General features: G+C 57.5%; 2 protein-coding genes across 31 annotated transcripts in view; one reads left to right on the top strand and one right to left on the bottom strand.

Moving 5' to 3' along the window:
- LOC145524623 (SCO-spondin-like) overlaps positions 1–954 on the bottom strand; it is a 51871-nt gene extending 50917 nt beyond the window's left edge. The window contains 3 exon segments of the mRNA XM_081537217.1: positions 66–148; positions 537–695; positions 905–954. Coding sequence (XP_081393343.1) covers positions 66–148; positions 537–695; positions 905–954 — 292 coding nt within the window.
- A 3354-nt stretch (positions 955–4308) lies between these two features.
- ZNF467 (zinc finger protein 467) lies at positions 4309–12772 on the top strand. Of its 30 annotated transcripts, none has more exons than XM_081537277.1 (6): positions 4309–4370; positions 5874–5930; positions 6306–6381; positions 7207–7323; positions 8013–8126; positions 10888–12772. In XM_081537277.1, exons 3-6 carry the CDS (start codon positions 6348–6350, stop codon positions 12393–12395), a joined length of 1773 nt encoding a protein of 590 aa, XP_081393403.1. In that variant the 5' UTR covers positions 4309–4370; positions 5874–5930; positions 6306–6347; the 3' UTR covers positions 12396–12772. The 30 variants fall into 30 exon arrangements, with proteins under 30 accessions (XP_081393403.1, XP_081393404.1, XP_081393414.1 ...); XM_081537278.1 differs by having other exon boundaries at positions 5874–5985; XM_081537288.1 differs by having other exon boundaries at positions 5874–5985; positions 7984–8126.
- The last annotated feature ends 8356 nt before the right edge of the window (positions 12773–21128 follow it).

Genomic DNA, 21128 nt, shown 5'->3' with positions numbered 1-21128 from the left:
TTCCCTCTCCAGGCAGCCTGCTGCCTCCAGGAACCCCCGGATCTGGGCTGATCCCAGGCGCTCACCTAGGGTGCAGTGGGTGCCCCCCCAGCCTGGGCAGCAGGCCCTCACTGTCCGGTTCCAGGCAGCAGGCCGGGTCTCTGGGGGTCTGGGTCCATGGAGCAGGGGCAGGGGACAAGATGGCAGTGTTCAGCCCCATCTCTGGGAATGGCTTGGGACATCGCCTCTGGTCACCTGCTCTCTAAGAGGCTTTATTGTGTAATTTTCCATTCTTGGTGTCAATTTCCAAAGCAAGAATGATCTCAGGAAGGCGGACTGAGGGGTAGGCAGAGGCAGCGGGCATCTTGACCCTCCCCAGCACTGCCCACGGATGTGCCCACTCATCCACCACCCCGTCCCCCACTCGGCCCCCCTTGAGTCCACCCTGGGCCTGCTTGCCAAACGCCTGCATCTCCAGGTCACCCTCCAGTCCCCCGCCCGCTCTCAGGAGGTCACCCCACTGCTCTCGCCAACCCAGCGGGCTCCTCGTCACTCACTTGTAGACAGCACAGAGTCCCGCCCGGCCACTCCAGGTTGGGTCCAGCCGCCAGCCCCGGCGCTGGTAATGCTGGAGGCTGGCACAGGGCACCAGGTCCTCCTGACGGGGGGTGACTTCCTCCTCCACCAGGACGGTCTCTGTCCGCTCGCACCACCGCCTGCCCACCGATGGGGACCCACAGCTGCAGCCACCGTTCCCCTCTGCCCGGGAGGCCCTGTTCCGCAACCCTACTCCCGGGGAGAGTTAACAGAAGAGGAGGCGGACTCAAGCGGGCTGAGGGGGACCAGGAGGGACGGGGGAGTCTGGCTGCTCCAGAAGGTCCTAGTCTCGGGGCGGGAGGAGAAGGCCCCAAGGTGGGCTCCTTACCCATTAGCCAGTGCCCATGCTGCCCCGAAGAGGAGGGCAGGGAGCAGCATGGTGACCCCCAGTCACCTGTCAGGGGGCTCTGAGGCTCTGCAGAGGCTGTGCTGCGGCAGGGACACAGAGAGGCCAGGCCAGGGCTCCCCGGCCCCCCCACACGGTGGTGGCAGCTGTAGCCTGGCCTCGAGGGTCCAAGGCAGCCTGAGGCAGTGAGAGCGAGGCCTGGGAGGCCGGGCGGGCTTTATCTCAGCCTTGTGCCCCAGAGCACCAGCTGCCCAGAAACAGATTGGACCTGCCTACACATGGCACGGTCCCCTCTGATGCCAGCTCTCCCTGGAAACAGTGCCCTTCCTGGGGGGGGGATGTGTGTGCCACTCTGGGCCTCCAATAGCCCATACTCCCTGGAAACAGTGCCCTTCCTGGTGTGTGTATGTGTGTGTGTGTGTGTGTGTATGTAATGAGGGGCCACAGCCAGACACTCTCGGCTTCCGATAGCCCCTACTCGCTGGAAAGAGTGCCCTTCCTGGGGTGTGTGTGTGTATGTTTGTGATACTCTGGGCCTCTGATAACCCACACTCCCTGGAAAAAGTGCCCTTCCTGGTGTGTGTGTGTGTGTGTGTGTGTGTGTAATAAGGGGGATCCACGTGTGTGTCTGTGTGTGTCTGTGTGTGTAATGAGGGGCCACAGCCGGACACTCTGAGCGCTTCCTGGTGTGTGTGTGTGTGTGTGTGTGTGTGTGTGTGTGTGTGTGTGTAATAAGGGGGATCCACGTGTGTGTCTGTGTGTGTCTGTGTGTGTAATGAGGGGCCACAGCCGGACACTCTGAGCCTCTGAAAGCCCACACTCTCAGGTCCCACCACCAACTACTGTGGACATGGACAAACCACATTCTTTCTGGGCCTCAGTTTCCTTACTAGTAAAAACCTCAGGGCCTCCAGGAAATCATGGGGGCTGGGACAGGGGTTCCATGAATACTTTGAAATTGTGTGTGTGCGTGTGTGCTTTTCTGATGACAATTCCATAACTTCTATTAGATTCTCAAGGGGAGCCATGACCCCACACCAGGGTTGAGTCACAAGGCCATAGCCTCCTGGCCCTCAAGTCCAGAGTATCTGAGCCTCTCCCCTGTCCCTTTTCTGTATCTCTTGCCCCCCACCCCCAACGCCACGAACCAGGCACTCCAGAGGGAACAGAAGGAATAGGGTTTCCAGGGTGGTTGAATTGTTTGGGGCCAGGGGTCCCTCTGTGCAGTCTGACTTCTTCCTGAGGGTGAAGACGTGTGGCTGGCTGGGTCCACCCTGGTCCCCTAGGGTTTGTGGGATCCAGAACCAGGAAGCTCAGGCAGAGCAATGACAGCCAGCCTCAAGGAAGAGTGCTTGGGGTAGGAAGTTGGGGGGGCAGGAGGCAGAGGGGCCCTGGAGACAGCTCCCCCAGCCCTGGGGGCCAGACAACCGGATGGAATAATCTGGAATAATCAGAGCATCCGGTTAGAAGCCAGCAGCAGCTTGCTCCCCAGGGGAATCCTGGTTACATCCTGGTTACCGGTCCCCAGGGGGATCCTGGTTACATCCTGGTTACTGGTTACCAGCTCCCAGGACACCCAGGCCAGAATGTGTCCTGGGCCTCATATCCCATAACCCTCCAGCCCCCAAGCCTGATGTGCCTGACTCCAAACATCCCACACAGTCACCGGTGGTGGGTGGAGGAGGTGGCTGCCAGGAACCAGAGCCATGCCAGACATTCTTCTGGGCCAAGAGGGAGTGCAGTGAATCTCTCCGGGAGCTCCTGGATGGGGTCCCTGGAAAGGTGCCGGGTCAGGCCCTGGACACCCAGCTGTCCCCAGCTCTCACACACACATACCTGGGCACACCCTCTGGCACCTCACGCGCTCACACTCCCACTGCAGGTGTTACAAGGACACACGTGGGTGCTCTGGCCCCGCACAGGCACAGAGCAATGTGCTCTGTTCCCAGGGCCATCCTGCAGTCTAGAGAGCAGGCCGGGCACTGCTGGCTGAAGCAGCACATCCAGAAGGTAGAAGGGCCCTTCACAGCTGATCCTGAGGAATCCTGCGCTCCTCCAGGAACCCCCTGTCCCTGTCTCCCTCATCCTAGACATCAACAAACACTGGTGTGGCCCTGCGGCTCACCGCCGTGCCTCTCTGTCCCCTAGGATCCCCTCCGAGTAATGGGGTGTGGACAGTCAGGGGAGCCTGCTCTTTGCTCCAAGAGCCAAACTCCCTCCCCATGCCCTGCTCTAGGGAACAGGAGGAGACTGGAGAAGGAGGTTAGGGAGGGAGGCCTGGAAGAACCAGCCCACAGTTTAGCTGGAAGAGGATGGGATATGGAGAGCTTTCAGGGACTGGGGTGTCCCAATGGCAAGGCTGAAAAGACATATCACAGCCCAGGGGCAGGAACCGCTGAGGGTTGAGGGCATCCCTCCAGCCAGCCAGGAGGGTCCTGCCCACCACGCCCAGGGGACTCCCCCCTCCTCTGGGAGGCAGGGGCTCCCCTGGATGCTGCCCTGGCTATCTTAAGGTCTTCGCTCCTCTCGACTCCGGCCGCACCCCTGAACCTCTTCCCCTTCCAGGGGGTGACCTGGCCCAGGTGACCTGGTTCGAAGCCCTGACCCCCATTTCCACTCCGAAGGTCACGTTCTTCGCAGGCACCGGGGCGGCGCCTGGTCTCCTTCGGGCTCACCTCGCGGCCCCGAGGGACAGTGGGGTGGGGGTGAGGGGAGCGGGTACGAGGTCGGGGTGGGTCCGAGCGGGATCCGCTGGAGAGCGGCACAAGGCCGGAGCCTCCCAGGCCGACCCCACCGACCGACAGACGCCGCCGGAACGCAGCGAACGCACACACTCCTGGCGGGGCCTCGCGATTCAAAGGCCACAGCCCAGACGCTGGCTCCCCTCCCCCGAGCAGGCCCCCTCCTCTCCCCCCAACACCTCACCTCCTCCCCCACCCCACCCCTCGATGCCCTGCGCGCCACCTTCCCCGGGCTCCTCCCTCCACGCCTGCCAAAGCCCTCCCTCGCCGCCCAAGTGCCCGTCCTCCCCTCCCTCCTCCCCTCCCCCACCCCTCTCCCCCCTCCCCTTCCCTTCCTTTCCCTTCCCCTCCCCGCTCCTGCGTTCCCACTTTCCGGCACCGACCTCGGGCCGTCGTTGGTCCAGACTGTCACCTGCCCGCTGGGACCCCGCTGGGCACCCCCTCCTCCCCCAGGGCACCCGGTCCCTGACCCGCCTTCCCTCTCCCCTCCTCCCCGCTCCCCGCCGCTCCCCTGCTCCCTCTCCCTCCGCGTCTGCTCCTCTCCCCTCCCCGCGAAGTTTCGGGGCTGTCAGTCTGTCAAGTCTCCGGGGCCGTCCGCACCCGAGCAGCAGAGCCCGCGAGGGGGAGCCGGAGGCCCGGGCGCCCGGGTCGGGGCCGCGTCGGGGCCGATCCCCGCCGCACCCGCAGCCACCGCCCGCGCCGCCCAGGTGACAGCCCCCGGGGTGCGGGCGCCGAGAGCGCAAGGTGGGGGGGCGCCTGGAAGGTGGGGCCCCGAGAGCACAGGAGGGGCGGAGGCCGGGGGAGAGCGGGGTGTTGGGACGGGGGAGGAGGAGGGCCTGGCTGGGTGGGATGGGGGGGGTCAGGGCTCCGGGGAGAGCGGAGAGACCGACCCAGAGGGGTGGGCGGGCGCCGGGGACCGGGGGCCGCGTGGGGGTCCGGAGGGGGGGAAGGGTGGGAGGCCCCCGAGGAGAGGAGGGGGGCGGCTCAGGGGAGGGAGCCCGAGAGAAGGCGGGGAAGTGGAGGCGCGGGGACCCGGCGTTCGGGAGGGGCGCGGGAGGGGCGCGAGAAGGGCGCTGACAGGTGAGCCCAGGAGCCCGGAGCGGCGGGAGCGAGGTCCGGGCGGGGGGCCACACGGGGGCGGGGGGGCGGTGAGGCGGGAGGGGGTCCCTGGACTAGGGGGGAAAAACTTGAGAAGTCGGCGGGGAGCAAAAAATGGGGCAGGGGGCCACCAAGCGGGAGGGGAAGGGACGCGGAGGTGGGCTGGGAGGCCGGGCAGGGGAGAGGGGCGCAGGGCCGGGGACAGCGACCGGAGTGAGCGGCCCAGCCGCAGACCCCGAGGTTTGGGTGGGGGGCGGCTAGAGGAGGAGAGAGGGCTCGGGGAGCGGACGGGGAGGGGGCGGAGAAGAGCCGTTCTGGGGAGCGGGGCTCCGGAGGGAAGGGAAGCGAGAGGCTGCCGGGGAGGTGGAGGGGGAAGGGAAACGGGGCCTCGGAGGGGGAGGGAACCGAGGTGAAGAGAGGAGAAGAGAAGGAAGGGAAGCCGGGGTGGGGGAGGAGAGGGCAGGGGAGGGGAGGAAGGAAAAGAGGAGGGGGAAGGAAGGGAGGGCTGTGCGATCGGGAGGAGTGAGGAGGCGGGGGGCGGGCAGGGAGAGCCCGGAGGGGCGGGGGAGGCGGCCCCGGGCCCAGGGAGGGGGAGGGGAGCGCCGCCGCGGAGGCTACCCCGGCGGAGACTCAGGGGGGGCGGTGGCAGCGGAGCGCAGACCCGAGCGGGGCCGGGAGGGGTGGAGCCGGCGGGCTGTGGGCAGGGGCGGGGCCGGGGGCGGAGCTGGGGAGCCAGCCAGCTCCGGTGGGGAGAGAGGGCGGAAGGCGGAGGGCGAGGGAGAGGGGAGGGGTGCAGGGACCGCTGCCAGGGAGGCTGTCGGGGGTGGTTGGGGAGGGGTGGGGAGGGGAGTCTGCTGGGGGATGGGCAGGGGGCCCGCAGGAGCGGGAGCCTCCGTGGGGGCTTTGAGGGTCGGGTGTCCGGGCCTCGGAAAGCCCCGCGGGGGAGGGGCGATGGTCTTGAGGTCGGGTTCTGGGGTGATGCTGTCAAGAGCTCTTTCCTGCCTCCGGGGAGGACCCTTTTCTGAGGGCCTCCCCAACCCATGGCCCCAGCAGTGACACCTCCGGCCCGCCCCACCCCTACCCCCACCCCAGGCTGTCTCCTGTTTCACCAGCTCCTGCGATGACAGCTGGAGGGCCGAGGAGACGAAGTTCCCCGCTCCACACCCCAGGTCTCCCACCCTCCACCCTCTCCCCAGAGAGTCGGTTGCTTCCTGACACCCGCAGGCAAGGGCCCTGGGGAGGAGGGGGTGGTGGTGGGGAGCGCTGATGGGCTGGTGCTGGACCCCGGTGACCTGCAGGTGAAGGTGGGAAGCTGATTTCCAGAGCTGACCCAGAGCTTAGCTTGCAGAAATGGCTTCAGCGCTTCTCCTCACCTTCAAAGGCGTCTGCTTTCTGAAATCCATGGTCCCTCATCTCCCTCACCGTCCCTGAGGACATCCCCTTCGGAGGCCCTGGGGCTAGCTGATGGGAAGAGGTTGGGCAGAGCTAGGGCCCAGGGGGAAGCTGCAGAGGAGAATCTGAACAAGGATGTATGTTCTCCTTAGGGTCCGTGGCTGGATCCCCAGGAGGAGTCACCCTGGGTTGCCATGAGAGAGACCTTGGAGGCCCTCAGCTCCCTGGGTGAGCCAGCAGAACTGGAGGAACTTGAGTGGGGGGCAGGGGAGTAGGAGGCTTCAAGGGCATACTGGGCCTGTTGTTGTTCAGTCACCCAGTCTTGTCTGACTCTGCGACCCCACGGACTGCAGCACGCCGGGCCTCCCTGTCCCTCACCATCTCCCGGAAGTTTGCCCAAGTTCATGTCCATTGCATCGGAGATGGCCCTTCACGGATCACTGCCTTGTCGTGGCAAAGGGGCTTGCATAACACAATGAAGCTATTAGCCATGCCCTGCAGGGCCACCCAAGACGGATGGGTCATAGTGGAGAGTTCTGACAAAACGTGATCCACTAGAAGAGGGAATGGCAAAACACCCCAGTATACTTGCCGTGAGAACCTCATGAACTGTATAAAAAGACAAAAAGATACCAGGCCTGCTGCTTCCCTAATTCAGACAATAGAGCATCCCCAGGAGGCTGCGACCCTGATACCCCTGAGACCCTAGGGGCCTTTAGGGGAGCATCCTTTCTTGTTTCATCAGAAAGAATGCCTGCCTGGTCCATGCTGGAGGTTGTGCTAGTACTAACAGAACACAAGGATAGTTAAATCTATTCTCTCTCTAAATCTATTCATCTCTGACCTTGATTCGATGTAAAGCAGCTAAGGTTAATATTTGGTCAGGCTGCTGGGGAAACTGGTTGTCCCTTGTCCATGCTGGTTAGAGGCCTCGCTTTCCTTAACCCCCAGGGAAAACTCTTTTGGGCTGGGAAGGGGAAGAGCCACCATCTTGGATCACCTCTTCTGTACGATGACATGCTTGACTTGCACCCATCCTTTTGCCTGTAACAGGACTGTCTGTGGGACAGCCGGGGATGACCCCCCAAAGTGAGCCTGGGGAAGGGTCCCATGATGCCCAGGAACGGATGTCCCCTCCCCAGGAAGAGAGAGTGCTGGGTACAGGCTCAGGTAAGTAGGGACCATGGAAGGTGGCTCAGGACAGTCTTCCTTCCTTTGTTCATCAAGTATTTATTGAGCACCTACTAAGTGCCCCCACTGTATTCTAGATACTTGGGATACCTCAGTGACCAAGGAGACAAAAGATCCCTGCCTTCCAGGAGCTTAATCCTAGTGAGGGCAGAGGACTAGCAGACAACAAATGTGGGAATAAATGCACTTATATTGCTGGTGGGGCAGGCGGGAGGATTGAACAGAGGGGTGAGAGTCGGCCTCATTGGGAAAGGAAGATTGAAACAGGTGGCTAAGCAGATAAGGGGAGAAGCCTAAAGCAGGCGGGGACCTGGCCTTCTGACATCCCCGTCTTCTCCAGTGATTTGCCTGGAAACTGGGGTCCATCTGATAGCTAGGAGGTTCCCCATCTCTCCTCCTCAGGCCTCTTGGAAGCCTCAGGGCAGGGACCATTCTTGCTTCCACTCTCTTACACACACATGTTTCAGAAGCCCCTCACACTTGTGGCTCTTGCAACCTCCACGGCCTGGGGCGGCTGGGAATTCAACCCCTGTAGGTTTGATGTGGGACCACTCCTGCCTGCGGGGCTGGGGCCGGGGTTTCAGAAGCCTCTGCCTCCTGGCACCAGGGGGGACCTCTCTCCGTCTCTGGTGTCTGCAGCATCCTTGAGGTAGCCTGTTCTCTGCCAGGGCGCGAGGGCCCCAGACCGGAGAAAGGTGCCCCCACTGAACAAGCTGAAGCTCCCTGCAGAGGAGGCCAGGTGTGTGCACCACGCAAGCCTGAGCCCACGGGCTCCTGCCCAGGTGAGTCTTCCCAGCAGTCCATCCCACCAGGGGGCCAGGCAGAGGGAACAGGGGTGTGTGGGCATCGTGTAAAATGAAAGCCACCCCAGGGCCTTCCAACCCGAGATGAATCAGGCCCTGCCACTTTTCTGCTGTAGAGCTTCAGCACCCAGCAGGAATTCTGCATCCACAGACAACAGGAATCAGAGAGGCTAGTCACCAAAGAGAAATGCACTCTCACTTCAACATCTTCCAGAAGTCTTACCTTCCCATTCTCTCTCCCCCAGTCAATGTTCACACCAGTTGACAGCTTGAATCATGATTCCCACGAAGACAGGTGGTGTCGTGGTGTCGATCGACCTTTTCATTGTCTATCCCCAGACCTGCTCCCTCCCCCAAATCTCCACTGACCTTGGTGCTACCCAGATGAGCTGTTGTATTTGACGGCATCTCCCCCATATCCATGGTGATCAAACAATTGGTTCTCTCTCCACAATCCTACCCATCACTTCCTTCTACCACCACCAGCCTTATCACCTCTTGCCTGAGTGATGTCACCTATTCCACAAGGGCTTATTTGGTGCCCACTCAGGCTAGGATGTGTTAGGTAGAGCAGAAAGAGATGGGCTGTAGAGTGATGTGGTCCTGGGTTCGAATCCCTGCTCCGCGTTTTTATAGCTGAGTGATCTTGGATAGGCTACAGGAGCCTCAGTTTGTTCACAAGGAACAAACTGCACAGGGGTTTGGGTGAAGGTTGGTGAGAGTGTACACACAGTGCCTCATCTCCCATTGGCTCTCAGTACATGACGGCAATCCTCAAGCTGTCTGCCCTTCAGAAACTGAAATCTGATACCAATATGAGGTAGAATAAAGAATGAGAAGAACAAATAACAATAAAGCCATGTCACAAGGAAGTATAGAACCGTGTTTATATGAGACCCTCACGCATTGGATTTGTCAAAGCTTTCGTTGATTTGTGCTCCATGTTGAGAGAGGTGTAGACTTCAACTCGGATGAGGCTGGGGTGGAGGATGGGAAGATATCCTTGGCTGACTTAGAAGTAGGCAAGTTGACATATTAACTGGGGCTATAGGAGACCAGCTTGCCTGAAGTGAGGGGTTTATGCCTGGGAGTATTAAGAGAGTTTTGGACTGGGTTGGTGTGAGTCTCAGATACAGCTAGAACAAACTTTATCCTCTAAATAATGGGGAGCTTTTGACGGTTCTTTGGTAGCAAAGTTGCACAAAGAAAATGAAAGTGATATCACAGTATGATAAAGAGCTGCTTGAAACGGATGGATCGGTAAAAGAAACTGGGAGGAAATCTAATTGTGATAATTCAAGCCCCAGGCTATTACAGACTATTAGAGCCAGATAGGACGTCCAATCAGCTGGTTCCAAGGCTCTCAAACAAGAATCACTTTGGGAGCTTGAAAGAAAGGGGACAGATTCATGGGCCTGGGTCCCCTAGATGCACTTAGTGAAAATTCCCCAGGAGATTATGACGTGGCACCAGATTTAGGCACCATGAACTGGTCCATTGCTTACACCTAAGCAAGCTAACAAACTCAACTCAAAGAAAACTGAATTCAAAGATATTAAGTGACTCAACTGTGGTCACACTACTGCTTAGTGGCAGAGAAAAACCCAAATGGACCCTCCCAGTCTGGGTCCTGAACTCCTTCCTCTTGGCTGGGTCATCTCAGTGCCCAAGAAGGGCAGAGCTCCAGGGGAACCTGTCTCAAACCTGCTTCCCCCAGAGGGCCCTCCCTGCTTCTCCAGAGGTTGGCACCATCCATTGGTTCCCCAAATCCTGTAAGCTCAATCCTCTTCTTAAACCGGGATTTCCCACCTGGCCCTAGAAATGAAGGGAGTAGGAGCAAGGGGCAGCCTTTGGGAAACCACAGTAAGGAATGCAAAGGTCTCTGTGGTCACTGGTGAGGAGTTAGAAGATCCCCTGGAGAAGGGAATGGCAACCCAGTCCAGTATTCTTGTCTGGAGAAGCCCATGGACAGAGGGGCCTGGCGGGCTATACAGTCCACAGGGTTGCAAAGAGTCAGACACGACTGAGCGACTAACACAGAAGCAAGGTAAGAGTCAAGGTTCTGAGGCCAGCCCACAGAAGGAGGCTGTAGACCTTCTACTGAGGGCAGCGGAGTAGATCCAGGAAGGTGGGGTGTTTGCTGATAAGTCTGCTGAGCTGCAGTCAATTCACAGGGCACCAAGGGGAGTTGCTTGGCTGGAGATGGGAGACTGTGGTTCCAGAAAGGAGTGGGCTGGACAGCAAGATGGGGGTGGCCCCCCTTCCCGTGAGCCTCTGAGCCCTCAGAGTGAAAGCTGAAGACTGAACCCTGAGTGAGAGTAAGGGGTATCCACCATAGAGGCAGGGTCTCGTTAAGGAGGCAGGTGAGCCAAGGAGAAAGCACCCCCTGGCTTGGAGAGCCCAGGAGGAGGACTTACAGAGATCCTCTGATTTGGACGTTCCCAGGAACTGTCCAGTGGAAGGAGCAGAAGCTAGGCTTAGGGGCTCCAGGAAGTGGTGGTCCTGTTGGCAAACAAACAGATCAGGTGAAAGTCACTCAGTCCACTCTTTGGGACCCCATGGACTATACAGTCTGTGGAATTCTCCAGGCTAGAATACTTGAGTGGGTAGCCTTTCCCTTCTCCAGGACATCTTTCCAACCCAGGGATTGAACCCAGGTCTCCTGCATTGCAGGCGGATTCTTTACCAGCTGAGCCACAAACGTGGGGTTTAACAGACTCGCCTTGTTTTGCCCTTTCAGGGGACGAGTGGATGATTCGGAAGGTGAAGGTAGAGGAGGAGGAGGATCGGGAGGCCCACGAGGAGGCGGAATGGCCCCAGCATCTGGCATTACGCCCCAGCCCCTTTCCCCCGCCTGGCCTGGGGTCTCTGGCCGCCGCGTATAAGCTGGAGCCAGGGGCCCCAGGGACACTGGGTGGGCTCGCGCTGGCCGGATGGGTCCCGACCGCCTCGGAGAAGCCCTACGGCTGCGAGGAGTGCGAGCGCCGGTTCCGGGACCAGCTGACCCTGCGGCTACACCAGCGGCTGCACCGCGGCGAGGGCCCGTGCGCCTGCCCCGACTGCGGCCGCAGCTTCACGCAGCGCGCGCACCTGCTGCTGCACCAACGCAGCCACCGCGGCGAGCGGCCCTTCCCCTGCTCCGAGTGCGACAAGCGCTTCAGCAAGAAGGCGCACCTGACCCGCCACCTGCGCACGCACACGGGCGAGCGGCCCTACCCGTGCGCCGAGTGCGGCAAGCGCTTCAGCCAGAAGATCCACCTGGGCTCGCACCAGAAGACGCACACGGGCGAGCGGCCCTTCCCCTGCCCCGAGTGCGAGAAGCGCTTTCGCAAAAAGACGCACCTGATCCGCCACCAGCGCATCCACACGGGCGAGAGACCCTACCAGTGCGCGCAGTGCGCCCGCAGCTTCACGCACAAGCAGCACTTGGCGCGGCATCAGAGGGTGCACGCGGCGGCCGGCCGCTCTCCGCCCTCTCCCGGCGCGCCCGCCTCGCCCGCGTCCCCTGCCCCGTCCCCCACCGCCTCCCCTCCAGGACCCAAGCCTTTCTCCTGCTCCCACTGCGGCCTGAGCTTCGGCTGGAAGAAGAACCTCGCCACGCACCAGCGCCTGCACAGCGGCGAGGGGCGCCCTTTCGGGTGCGACGCGTGCGCGCTGGGCGCCCCTGTGGACCCCGCGGCCCCCGAGCCCTTGGCCTGCGCGCCCCGAGGCACACCGGCGCTCCCGGGCGCTCCGGCCGGCGAGCGGTCCTTCCTCTGCCCCGAGTGCGGGCGCAGCTTCGCCCACGGGCAGCACCTGGCGCGACACCGGCGTGTGCACACAGGTGAGCGGCCCTTCGCCTGCGCGCAGTGCGGCCGCCGCTTCGGCTCGCGGCCCAACCTGGTGGCCCACTCCCGGGCCCACAGCGGCGCCAGGCCTTTCGCCTGCGCGCAGTGCGGCCGCCGCTTCAGCCGCAAGTCGCACCTGGGCCGCCATCAGGCGGTGCACACGGGCAGTCGGCCCCACGCCTGCGCCGTGTGCGCCCGCAGCTTCAGCTCCAAGACCAACCTGGTCCGCCACCAGGCGGTGCACACGGGCTCCCGCCCCTTCCCCTGCCCGCAGTGCGGCAAGAGCTTCAGCCGCAAGACCCACCTGGTGAGACACCAGCGCATCCATGGAGGAGCCGCCCACCCTGCCGCCGGATCTGACCTCTCCAGCCCAGCGTGGCCCACGCCCACCGACGGGGCCGCACCGGCGCTCTTCTTCTGAGCTTCCTTCTAGACCGCACCCGGCCTTTCCCTTCTTTTGCTCCCTGGTTCCAGAGACCCATGTCGGACATCTCCTGGGCACCGTGGCCGATTGCCCATGGCCATTTTCCGTCCTTCTCCATCCTGCTGGGGAAAAGTCTGGAAAGGACACCTGGCTTTGACCTTCCGTGTCAGAGCCAGGGCTAAGAGTAAACCCTTGTTGGGAATAGTTTAGGCCCGAGTCCTTGGAAATCTCCCACTAAGAGACCCCATGGGAAAGATGGGGGAAAGATGTTTCCTGGGCCACTCCCGACTGAGGACTGAGTCAGGAACCTCCACAGGGGCAGGGAAAGAATGGCGATCTGTGTACTGAAAGTTTCATTAAAATTACAATCCGAAGGTTCTGGGGCTGTGAAATGAGTTGGGGATGGAACCCCTGACTTTTCTCACCCACCCTTTTCCACCTTAGTCCACACACAGACACCCCTTCCCATCCTATCTGGGTGACTTCAATTTAGCCAGCTGCCAGTAATGGGCTTTCTCAAATCAAAATATGATACAGTTTATCGGTGAATCACTCTCTTGCTCCCTGTGCGTGTGTGTGTGTTAGTCATTCAGTCGTGTACGACTCTTTGTGACCCCATGGACTGTAGCCCACCAGGCTCCTTTGCCCATGGGATTCTCCAGGCAAAAATACTCAAATCCAACAAGGAAGAAACATCAGTATACATTTCTCATGCCAGGGGTCTAAGGCCAAACTGTAGGGAAGACGAAGAGAGGAAGCAGGTTGCCCCTGGCTGTTCCCATGGAGACGGGGTGCCACTGAAGGCTCTGGAGCTCCAGGGCTCTGCCTGGGTTTGCAGCTCTCCCAAGGGGATCTCAGAACAGCAGCCCCACCTGCCACTCTGCCTGGCAGCAGGAGGAAGGATGTGAGTGACAGATGAAGGTTCCTGTAAGTTCTCTTTATGATGGCGACTTGATCCAGACATCTCTAGCTGAGCTGCCCCAGCAGAGGCCAGCAGGAGAGCTGAGTGGAGGGGTAGGATGATGGGGGAATGTGTTGGACTTGGAGTGAGAAGTCTTACACTTGATCTTTCCTCCGTCTTTTTAGGACGTGGAGCAGTGCTCTTCATTTTCCTGGGTCTCTGCTTTCTCATTACAGTAAGATTGTTGATGCTGGTGAGGGCTGAGGCTTTTTTCCAATTCTAATGTCACTATCAGCAAGGTAGCACTAGTGGTAAAGAATCTGCCTGCCAATGCAGACGTGAGACATAGGTTTGATCCTTGTGTAGGGAAGATACCCTGGAGGAGGAATTGGCAACCCACTCCAGTATTCTTGCCTGGAGAATCCCATGAAGAGAGGAGAATGGTGGGCTACAGTCCATAGGGTCACAAAGAAGCAAGTTAGCACAAAGGTTTCAGAATGACCCTAGCAAATATTTACTAGGTGCCAACATTGTGCCAGAGGATGAGATGGTTGGACGGCATCACCGACTCGGTGGACATGAGTTTGAGCAAGCTCCAGGAGCTGGTGATGGACAGGGAAGCCTGGCATGCCGCAGTCCATGGGGTCCCTAAGAGTCGGACACGACTGAGTGACCTACTTTGTGCCAAGTCCTGCACTAGGCATGGGCAACAATAGTAAGCAAGATAGGCCCCTGCCCTCACAGAGCTTACAGGAAACAGGAGGATTGTGGGGCTAGGGCCAGCACAGAAGGCTTTGCGAGTGGCGCCCAAAATCTAGGAAAAGTCAAGGGAGGTTCACAGGTTGAAGACACCTCTAGAGTGAGCCCTGAAGGATGGGCGCGCATAGCAAGTGACTAACTCCTCCTCCTGGTCCTTTTCTTGGGTTCCCACCTCCTTCCTATCCCGGTCTTGTAACTCCAGTTGTTTCAAATATGCAAGACCTGGGAGACCTTAGGTGGAAGCTAGCCGCACAGACATTCTGATGACTGCTGTACTGGGGAAGGTGGAGAAAGGTGAAGAGCCAGGCTGCCCTCCCGAGTCAGAGCACAGTGGTGAACAGCGCAGCTCCTCATACCTGCCTGGGCTTTGAGACCATCTCTACGGCTCAGCGGGCTCCTTTGAGCACCCACACCAGTGAAGAGGCATCCACCATTCCTAACTTGTTGCCTTCCCACTTTGGTCAGCGAAGGAGCCAACCTGCTGTGCTTTAAATATAGTTTCCCCCAGTATCTGAAAGTAGAGTGTTCCTATGAAATACAGCCAAAATTCACAATAACTACCATTATTATCCTCATTTTATAGATGTGGAAACTGAGTACAGAGCAATTAGGTCATTTGAACAAGGTCATTCCTTCCTTCATTCATTCAGCAAACATGCATTGAGTACTGCTTTTGGGTCCGGCATTGTGAGATGCTGGGAATAGAAATACTCGTTATAAACTAAAATGTGTTCAATACTTACTCTTCGCTAAGTACTCTCAAGTGTACTTAGTACACTAAGTAAAGCCCTAAGTGAATCAAGGGTTTTACAAGTGTTGCCCTGTTTTTCTTCCCACCACCCTGTGAGTGGGCATCCTTGTCCTTGGTCAAGTTTTTCTCATGAGATGAAAGAAGCTCAGAGAGTCCAAGTAACTTGAACAAGTGACACAGAGTATGTGATGAAAGCAATGCAGTGGTTTGCTTCGAGAGCCTGTGCTTTAAAAAAAAAAAAATTGAGGAGACTTCCCTGGTGGTCCAGGTGGCTCAGGAGGTAAAAAAAAATATCTGCTTGCGGTGTGGGAAACTGGGGTTCGATCCCTGGATCAGGAAGATCCCCTGGAGAGGAAACGGCTGCCCACTCCAGCATTCTTGCCTGGAGAATCCCATGGGAGAGGAGCTTGGTGGGCTGCAGTCCATGGGGATAAAGAGACAGACATGACTGAATGATTAACACTGGTGGTCCAGTGGTCAAGACTTTGCCTTCCAATGCAGGCGGTGTGCGTTTAATCCCTCTGGTCAGGGAGCTAAGCTCCCACATGCTTCAGGACCAAAATAAAATAAAATAGAAGCAATATTGTATTAATAACAAATTCAATAAAGACTTTAAAATGATCCACATTAAAAAAAGCTTTATAAAAAAGCAAATTTTATGTTCCTATCAACAGTGCACAAGGGCTCCAATTGTTCCTAGCCAACACTGGCTGTTTTTTGTCCTTTTGATCGTAGCCATTCTAACAGGTATGCAGTGACCACTCATTGTGGTTTTGACTTTCATTCCCCTGTGTGTGTGTGTGTGTGTGTGTGTGTGTGTGTGTTTCTGTGATTTAGTCGCTAAGTCATGTCTGACTCTTGTGACCCCATGGACTACAACCTGGCAGGCTCCTTTGTTCATGGGATTCTCTGGGCAAGAATATTGGAGAGAGTTGCCATTTCCTTCTCCAGGGGATCTTCCTCACCCAGGGATTGAACCTGGGTCTCCTGCGTTGCAGGCAGATTCTTTACCAACTGAGCTATGAGGCAAATCCTTCATTCCCTTAGAGCCATATTTTTCAGCACCAGACTCGATCTTCTTGCAGAGAGGTCCCTCACGTTCCTGTCTTCAGGGTGCTCAGTGGATGGGTCTGGTGATCAGCGTGCAGGGGACTTTTACATGAAGGGCCATGGGATGAAGGTGAAGAGCAATGAAGTACACGTGGAGGGCCGGGAGGGGTCTCTAGAAGCGGGGGGTGACTCTCTGAGACCTCACCTCCTTGAACAAGCTCTTGGCACTATAGTCACCTTCACCCCCCACCTCCTCCCCTGATAATAAGTGTCTCTCTCCTGGGGTAGAAGAAGGGGCTTCTGCCCCAGGCAGCAAACCACTTTTGGGGGCAGACCCCTGTGAAAAAGCAGGAAGCAACTGAAAGCAAGCTCGTGTATTGCTTACAAAATGTCCCCTTTCCAGAAGTGATGGCGCATTATGGAGTCACACCGAGGTGGGGATATGAGAGCCTCTGTGGAAGGGTGGCTGTTGGCTGGAACCAGCTTGTAATTGGGACAAGAGCCTGTATCACGCGGGCTTTAGTGACACCACCCAGCGCAGCCCATCTCCCAGCCCAGGATCTGAGAACCGCCTGACACTGGCCTGCCAGCCTTGCCAGCCCGCAGGCCTCCCCACTGCACACACAGAGGGGAACTTAAAAGCCAAGTCTGTGCCAGGGACTCCTTCACCAAAGACATTGTGTTTGTTTCCTGCGACTCCTGGAACCAAGCCCCACACACTGGAGGATGGAAAATATTCATCCTCTCAGTTCTAGAGGCCAAAGTCCACAGCCAAGGTGTGGGCAGGGCCGCATTCCCTCCCAAGGTTCTGGGGTGGGTCTGTTCCAGGCCTCCCACCCAGCTTCTGGAGTTGCCTGCAAGCCTCGCTCTTCCTCGACTTGTGGCCGCATCCGTCCAGCCACCGCCTCCTGTTCTCGCACGGCCTTCTCTCTCTCTGTTTGTGTGTCTGTCTGTGTGTGTGTCTCTTCTCCTCTTCTTCTAAGGACCCAGTCCTAGTGGATTAGGGCCACCCAACATCCTCACCTGAACTCAACTGCATCTGCAGAGACCCAGTTTCCAGATAAAGTCACGGTCACGGGCCCTAGTGGCAAGGACTTCAGCCTATCTCTAGGGGACACATTTCTGCCCATCGCAGGGACCTTCATGGAGATACTGTGCCAACCGTGTAGGAGGAGAAACTGACACTCAGGCTGGGAGGGGATGGGCTGCCTCCACCGAGGCGGGAGGGGGGCAAGGGCTGCCTGGTTCTGATCAAACTCAACTCGTCCCCAGAGCTCTTGCCTCCGGGTGACAGGCTGGGAAACAAGCTTTGGGGATGTGCAGTGGAGCGTTCAAACAGGCTAAACAATGATAACAAAGATGTCACTTCGAGTTCCTTGACTCTACAAGTGATTTTTAAAATTTATATTTTCTTACTTTTCTAACAGTAAAACAGCTTTGACGTGACTGTAAACGAAGAAAAAGCACAGTTGACTTTTAGGAGACCGCGGGAGCAGCTGAGAACTGAGCGATCTTCCATCAAACATGACTGTTTTGTTCAGTGTTTCTGTAAACTCTGTGTGTGCGTGCATGTGTGTGTGCGCGTGTGCTTGCACACATGCACCTGTTCTACAGTTTATTTGTAGGGAGATATCAGATGGAGGAGCCCCATGGGGAGATGCCGCCTTGGGGGGTAAGTGGGTTTGAACGCCTAGGGGTGCAGATCAGACAGATGGGCTGAGATGGGAAGGCGCTTCTGGACGGCATTTTGAGTGACAGAGGAAGGGCAGACTGAAGTGGGATGAACTGATCTCCCACAGTGAACATTTTTTCTGCCCCCTGAGAGTTAAGAACCCTCCTGGGAGATGTGGTGGAGTGTGGCCTGTGGTCCCAGCATGGCAGACACTCTCCAGGAGGGAAGTGGTTCCCAAAGGCTGGTGGAGACCTTCACCCTGCCTCACAGTGGGGGAGACAGGTTGTTCTGCCTGAAGGGTATTTCCTTAACCAGAGACACGTCTACATTCCACTATGCATGACATCCTGTCCTTTCCTGGGGGTAGTAATTTGGGGAAATTCGGTGGCAGAGCGATGTACTGTGGCCTCAGGCAGAGGAGAAGCAGGGCTCTCAGAGGAAGGGGCCCTGGGGGTCCTCACGACAAGGCATTGCCATCAGAGGGGGCTTGACTGAAGGCTTTTAGGAAATACTTTCCCAGCTGCTTGACAGGGAACAGAGCTGGGGGCTAGGACGAGTGCAGCCTCCTAGCAGGGACGCTCTTGGTCAAGACCAGGAACTGGATTGACGTCATAGACTGGCGTAGAATGTCATTACGTAAGGTCCTTGGGGCATCACAGTGGGTTCCGCCTCATGCTCTCCGAATTCGTGACCCCGCGGCACGACAGCCCAGCCAGGCAGTCCTGCATAGCTCAGAACCCCTTTTCCCTCGCTTTCTCCACTTGGGGTTTCTCTGGAGGGTTTTCAGGGCCCCCCAGAGACTCTGCCCCATGGCCCAGCTTCCTCCCAGAAGGTCTGTATTTTGGTGGACAAGGCTAACTCTATCTAAGTAGCCGGCCCTGGGATCATCTCCGGGACGTGGGCCTGCGCATCCCTATGCGATTGCAGTCCCTATGCCAACTGGTCCCCACACATTGGCCCAAGCCCAGGCTAACCTCCAAGCCCAGGCTTGCAACCACCTGGACTACTGATTTCTCCTCCCATCAGGTCTGGCCTCCAGCTATAGGCAAAGGTCTGTCTAGTCAAAACCATGGTTTTTCCAGTAGTCACATATGGATGTGAAAATTGGGCCATAAAAAAGGCTGAGCACCAAACAATTGATGCTTTTGAATTGTAGAGCTGGAGAAGACTCTTGGAAGTCTGCTTGGACAGCAAGGAGATCAAACCAGTCCATCCTAAAGGAAAGCTGTCCTGAATATTCATTGGAAGGATTGATGCTGAAGCTGAAGCTCCAGTACTTTGGCCACCTGATAGGAAGAACCGACTCATTGGAAAAGACTCTTGTGCTGCGAAAGACTGAAGGCAGGAAGAGGGTGGCAGAGGATGAGATGGTTGGATGGCATCACTGACTCAATGGCAGGAATTTGAGCAAACCCCGGGAGATAGTGGAGGGCCGAGGAGCCTGGTATGCTGCTGTCCATGTGGTTGCAAAGAGTCAGAAAAGACTGAGCTACTGAACAACAACAACAAAACGTTCGGAGTGCTTATTGTGACCTAGGCTCTTAGTTAATTCTCCAAAGTCCCCTTGGCTTATCCCCATTCCACAGGTAATGGAATTTCCACAGAAATGGAGGTTTAGCGTGCTTGAGCACTTAGGGATGTGAGGGCCTTGTCTCCCCGGGACAGCTGGGGGCAGCTCCAGGGCAGGCCGTCTTGTTTACTATCTGGACTCCTGAGCCCACCTCACTGGGTGCTTGTAGAGCTGTGTAGCTGGAAGAGGAGCGCACCCATCTGTTCTCTCCTGGGAGCTTTGGTGCCTGGAATCCACCTTCTCAGTCAGAGCTTTGACTAAGTCAAGGTAACAGCCAAAGCTCAGATCCTGGAGAGAGAATGAATATTCAGCGATCCATTTTTCCCTTGGCTGCCAGAATGCTTAAAGCTAAGTTTACTGCTCAAGTGCCGCTCTCAGAGTCAGATGTCTGGTGTAGCGCACATACTTTACGTTTTACTAGCTGTATGGTAACATATGGCCTTTGTTTGCCATTCCTCCAGATGCTCTAGACCTGCGGTAGCCAATGAAAAGACAGGCACACAGACACAGAGGAGGAAAGAGCCTCACTTGGCAGAGGGGACAGGAAGGGAAAGTAAGAATGCTGGTGTTGGAGGAGCCTGGGAATGTTCTATACCAGTGGTCCTTAAACTTCTGTGCACCACCAAGCAGGTGGGTAAGATATTTGAAAACTCTCCCCAGAAAAATGTGCATAAAAACAGCAGACTGGAGACTCCCCTGGTGGTCCAGTGGCTAAGACTCCGAGCTCCCAATGCAGGGGGCCCCGGGTTCGATCCCTGATCTGGGAACTAGATCCCACATCCTGCAGCTAAGAGTTCATATGCCGCAACTAAGACCTGGTGCCGTCAAATAAATAAATATTTAAAACAAATAAAACCAAGAATTTGCATGTAATTTCAGAAGGCACGTGGATCCTCCCACCCCCACCCAAGCCCACCAATCACCTTCAGAGTCTCTGAAGCTCTGAAATTTTAACCCCTCATCCTGCACATATAAGAACAGAGGCCTTTAAAAGGAGAGGGGCCCCTGGGGCTGAGAGTGGGAGGGAAGGAAAGATGGAATCCGCAGTTTTGCCAAGGCAGGCACTGCTAGCAGGCGTCCGGTTCTCCTTGTGACCCTGGGCCTGGGAGCGCCCACCACAAGAGGAGCCTAGAGGTAATTGGGAAACTGTTTGGGGCCAAAGGAAACACCTCCCCAGCTCTGCAACCCTCTTCCTGTTCAGCAGGCTTCGGAGAGTGGGGTATGCAAACCTACAGCTAAGTGGGCTAAGAGACTGGGACCAGATCGGGAGTCACCATTAGCCAGAGGACCCCAAAACACTCTCCTCTGAGCCCAGATTGAAGGCCCCCACTACCTGGCTGGGCCTGGAAGCTGGAGTACACCCCAGGAGGGCCTCCCTGGGTCGGAACCAGGAAGCCCAGGGCCTGCCTGCCTGTGGGTTACCCCCTCCTCGTGAAGAGTCTGATGAGGGCTTTTCATTTTGCAGCTGCAGCAGCTGCCAGCCCCACCCCCTCCGTCTCATCTGGCTCCGTTGTGCTTTGTTTCAGGAAGGAGAGAAAGCAGTAATTGCTCGCCTCCACTTCTATTCTCAGTCAAGGTCACAGGCTTCTCCTCTCCTCCTGGGGCCAGTGCTAGTCATCTCGTACCAGGGTTTCGAGAGCTTTCAACAGCTCTGTGAAAGCGATTGTTTGGGAACCCATTGCTGTGGGGTCAGGGAGATGCTCAGAAACTCTCGTTGTCTGTCTGAGGTCAGGTAGGCACTTGAGAGAACCTGAGGGAAATCAAGGACTTATCCACTATCACCATGGGGACCTGCCTGTTACAAATGTAACTGGTTTATTAAGTGAGCTGGGCCAGGCGAGAGGCAAGTAAGAGACAACTTTATTTTTCCTTCCATCATCACGTTCAACTCCCTTCTGGCAGACCAGCCTTCTTTACTGTACCAGATTTCCACTGCTGCGTGATTATCACCAACAGCGAGTGACTGAAAACAACCACCTCCCACGTGCACACAGTCCTGCGGATTAGCAACTTGAGACAGGCCCCGA

This window comes from Giraffa tippelskirchi, chromosome 10 (genome assembly GCF_054371585.1).
Source record: "Giraffa tippelskirchi isolate mGirTip1 chromosome 10, T2T-mGirTip1v1.2.pri, whole genome shotgun sequence".
NCBI lineage: Eukaryota > Metazoa > Chordata > Mammalia > Artiodactyla > Giraffidae > Giraffa > Giraffa tippelskirchi.
This window is presented reverse-complemented; position numbering and strand designations above follow the sequence as displayed.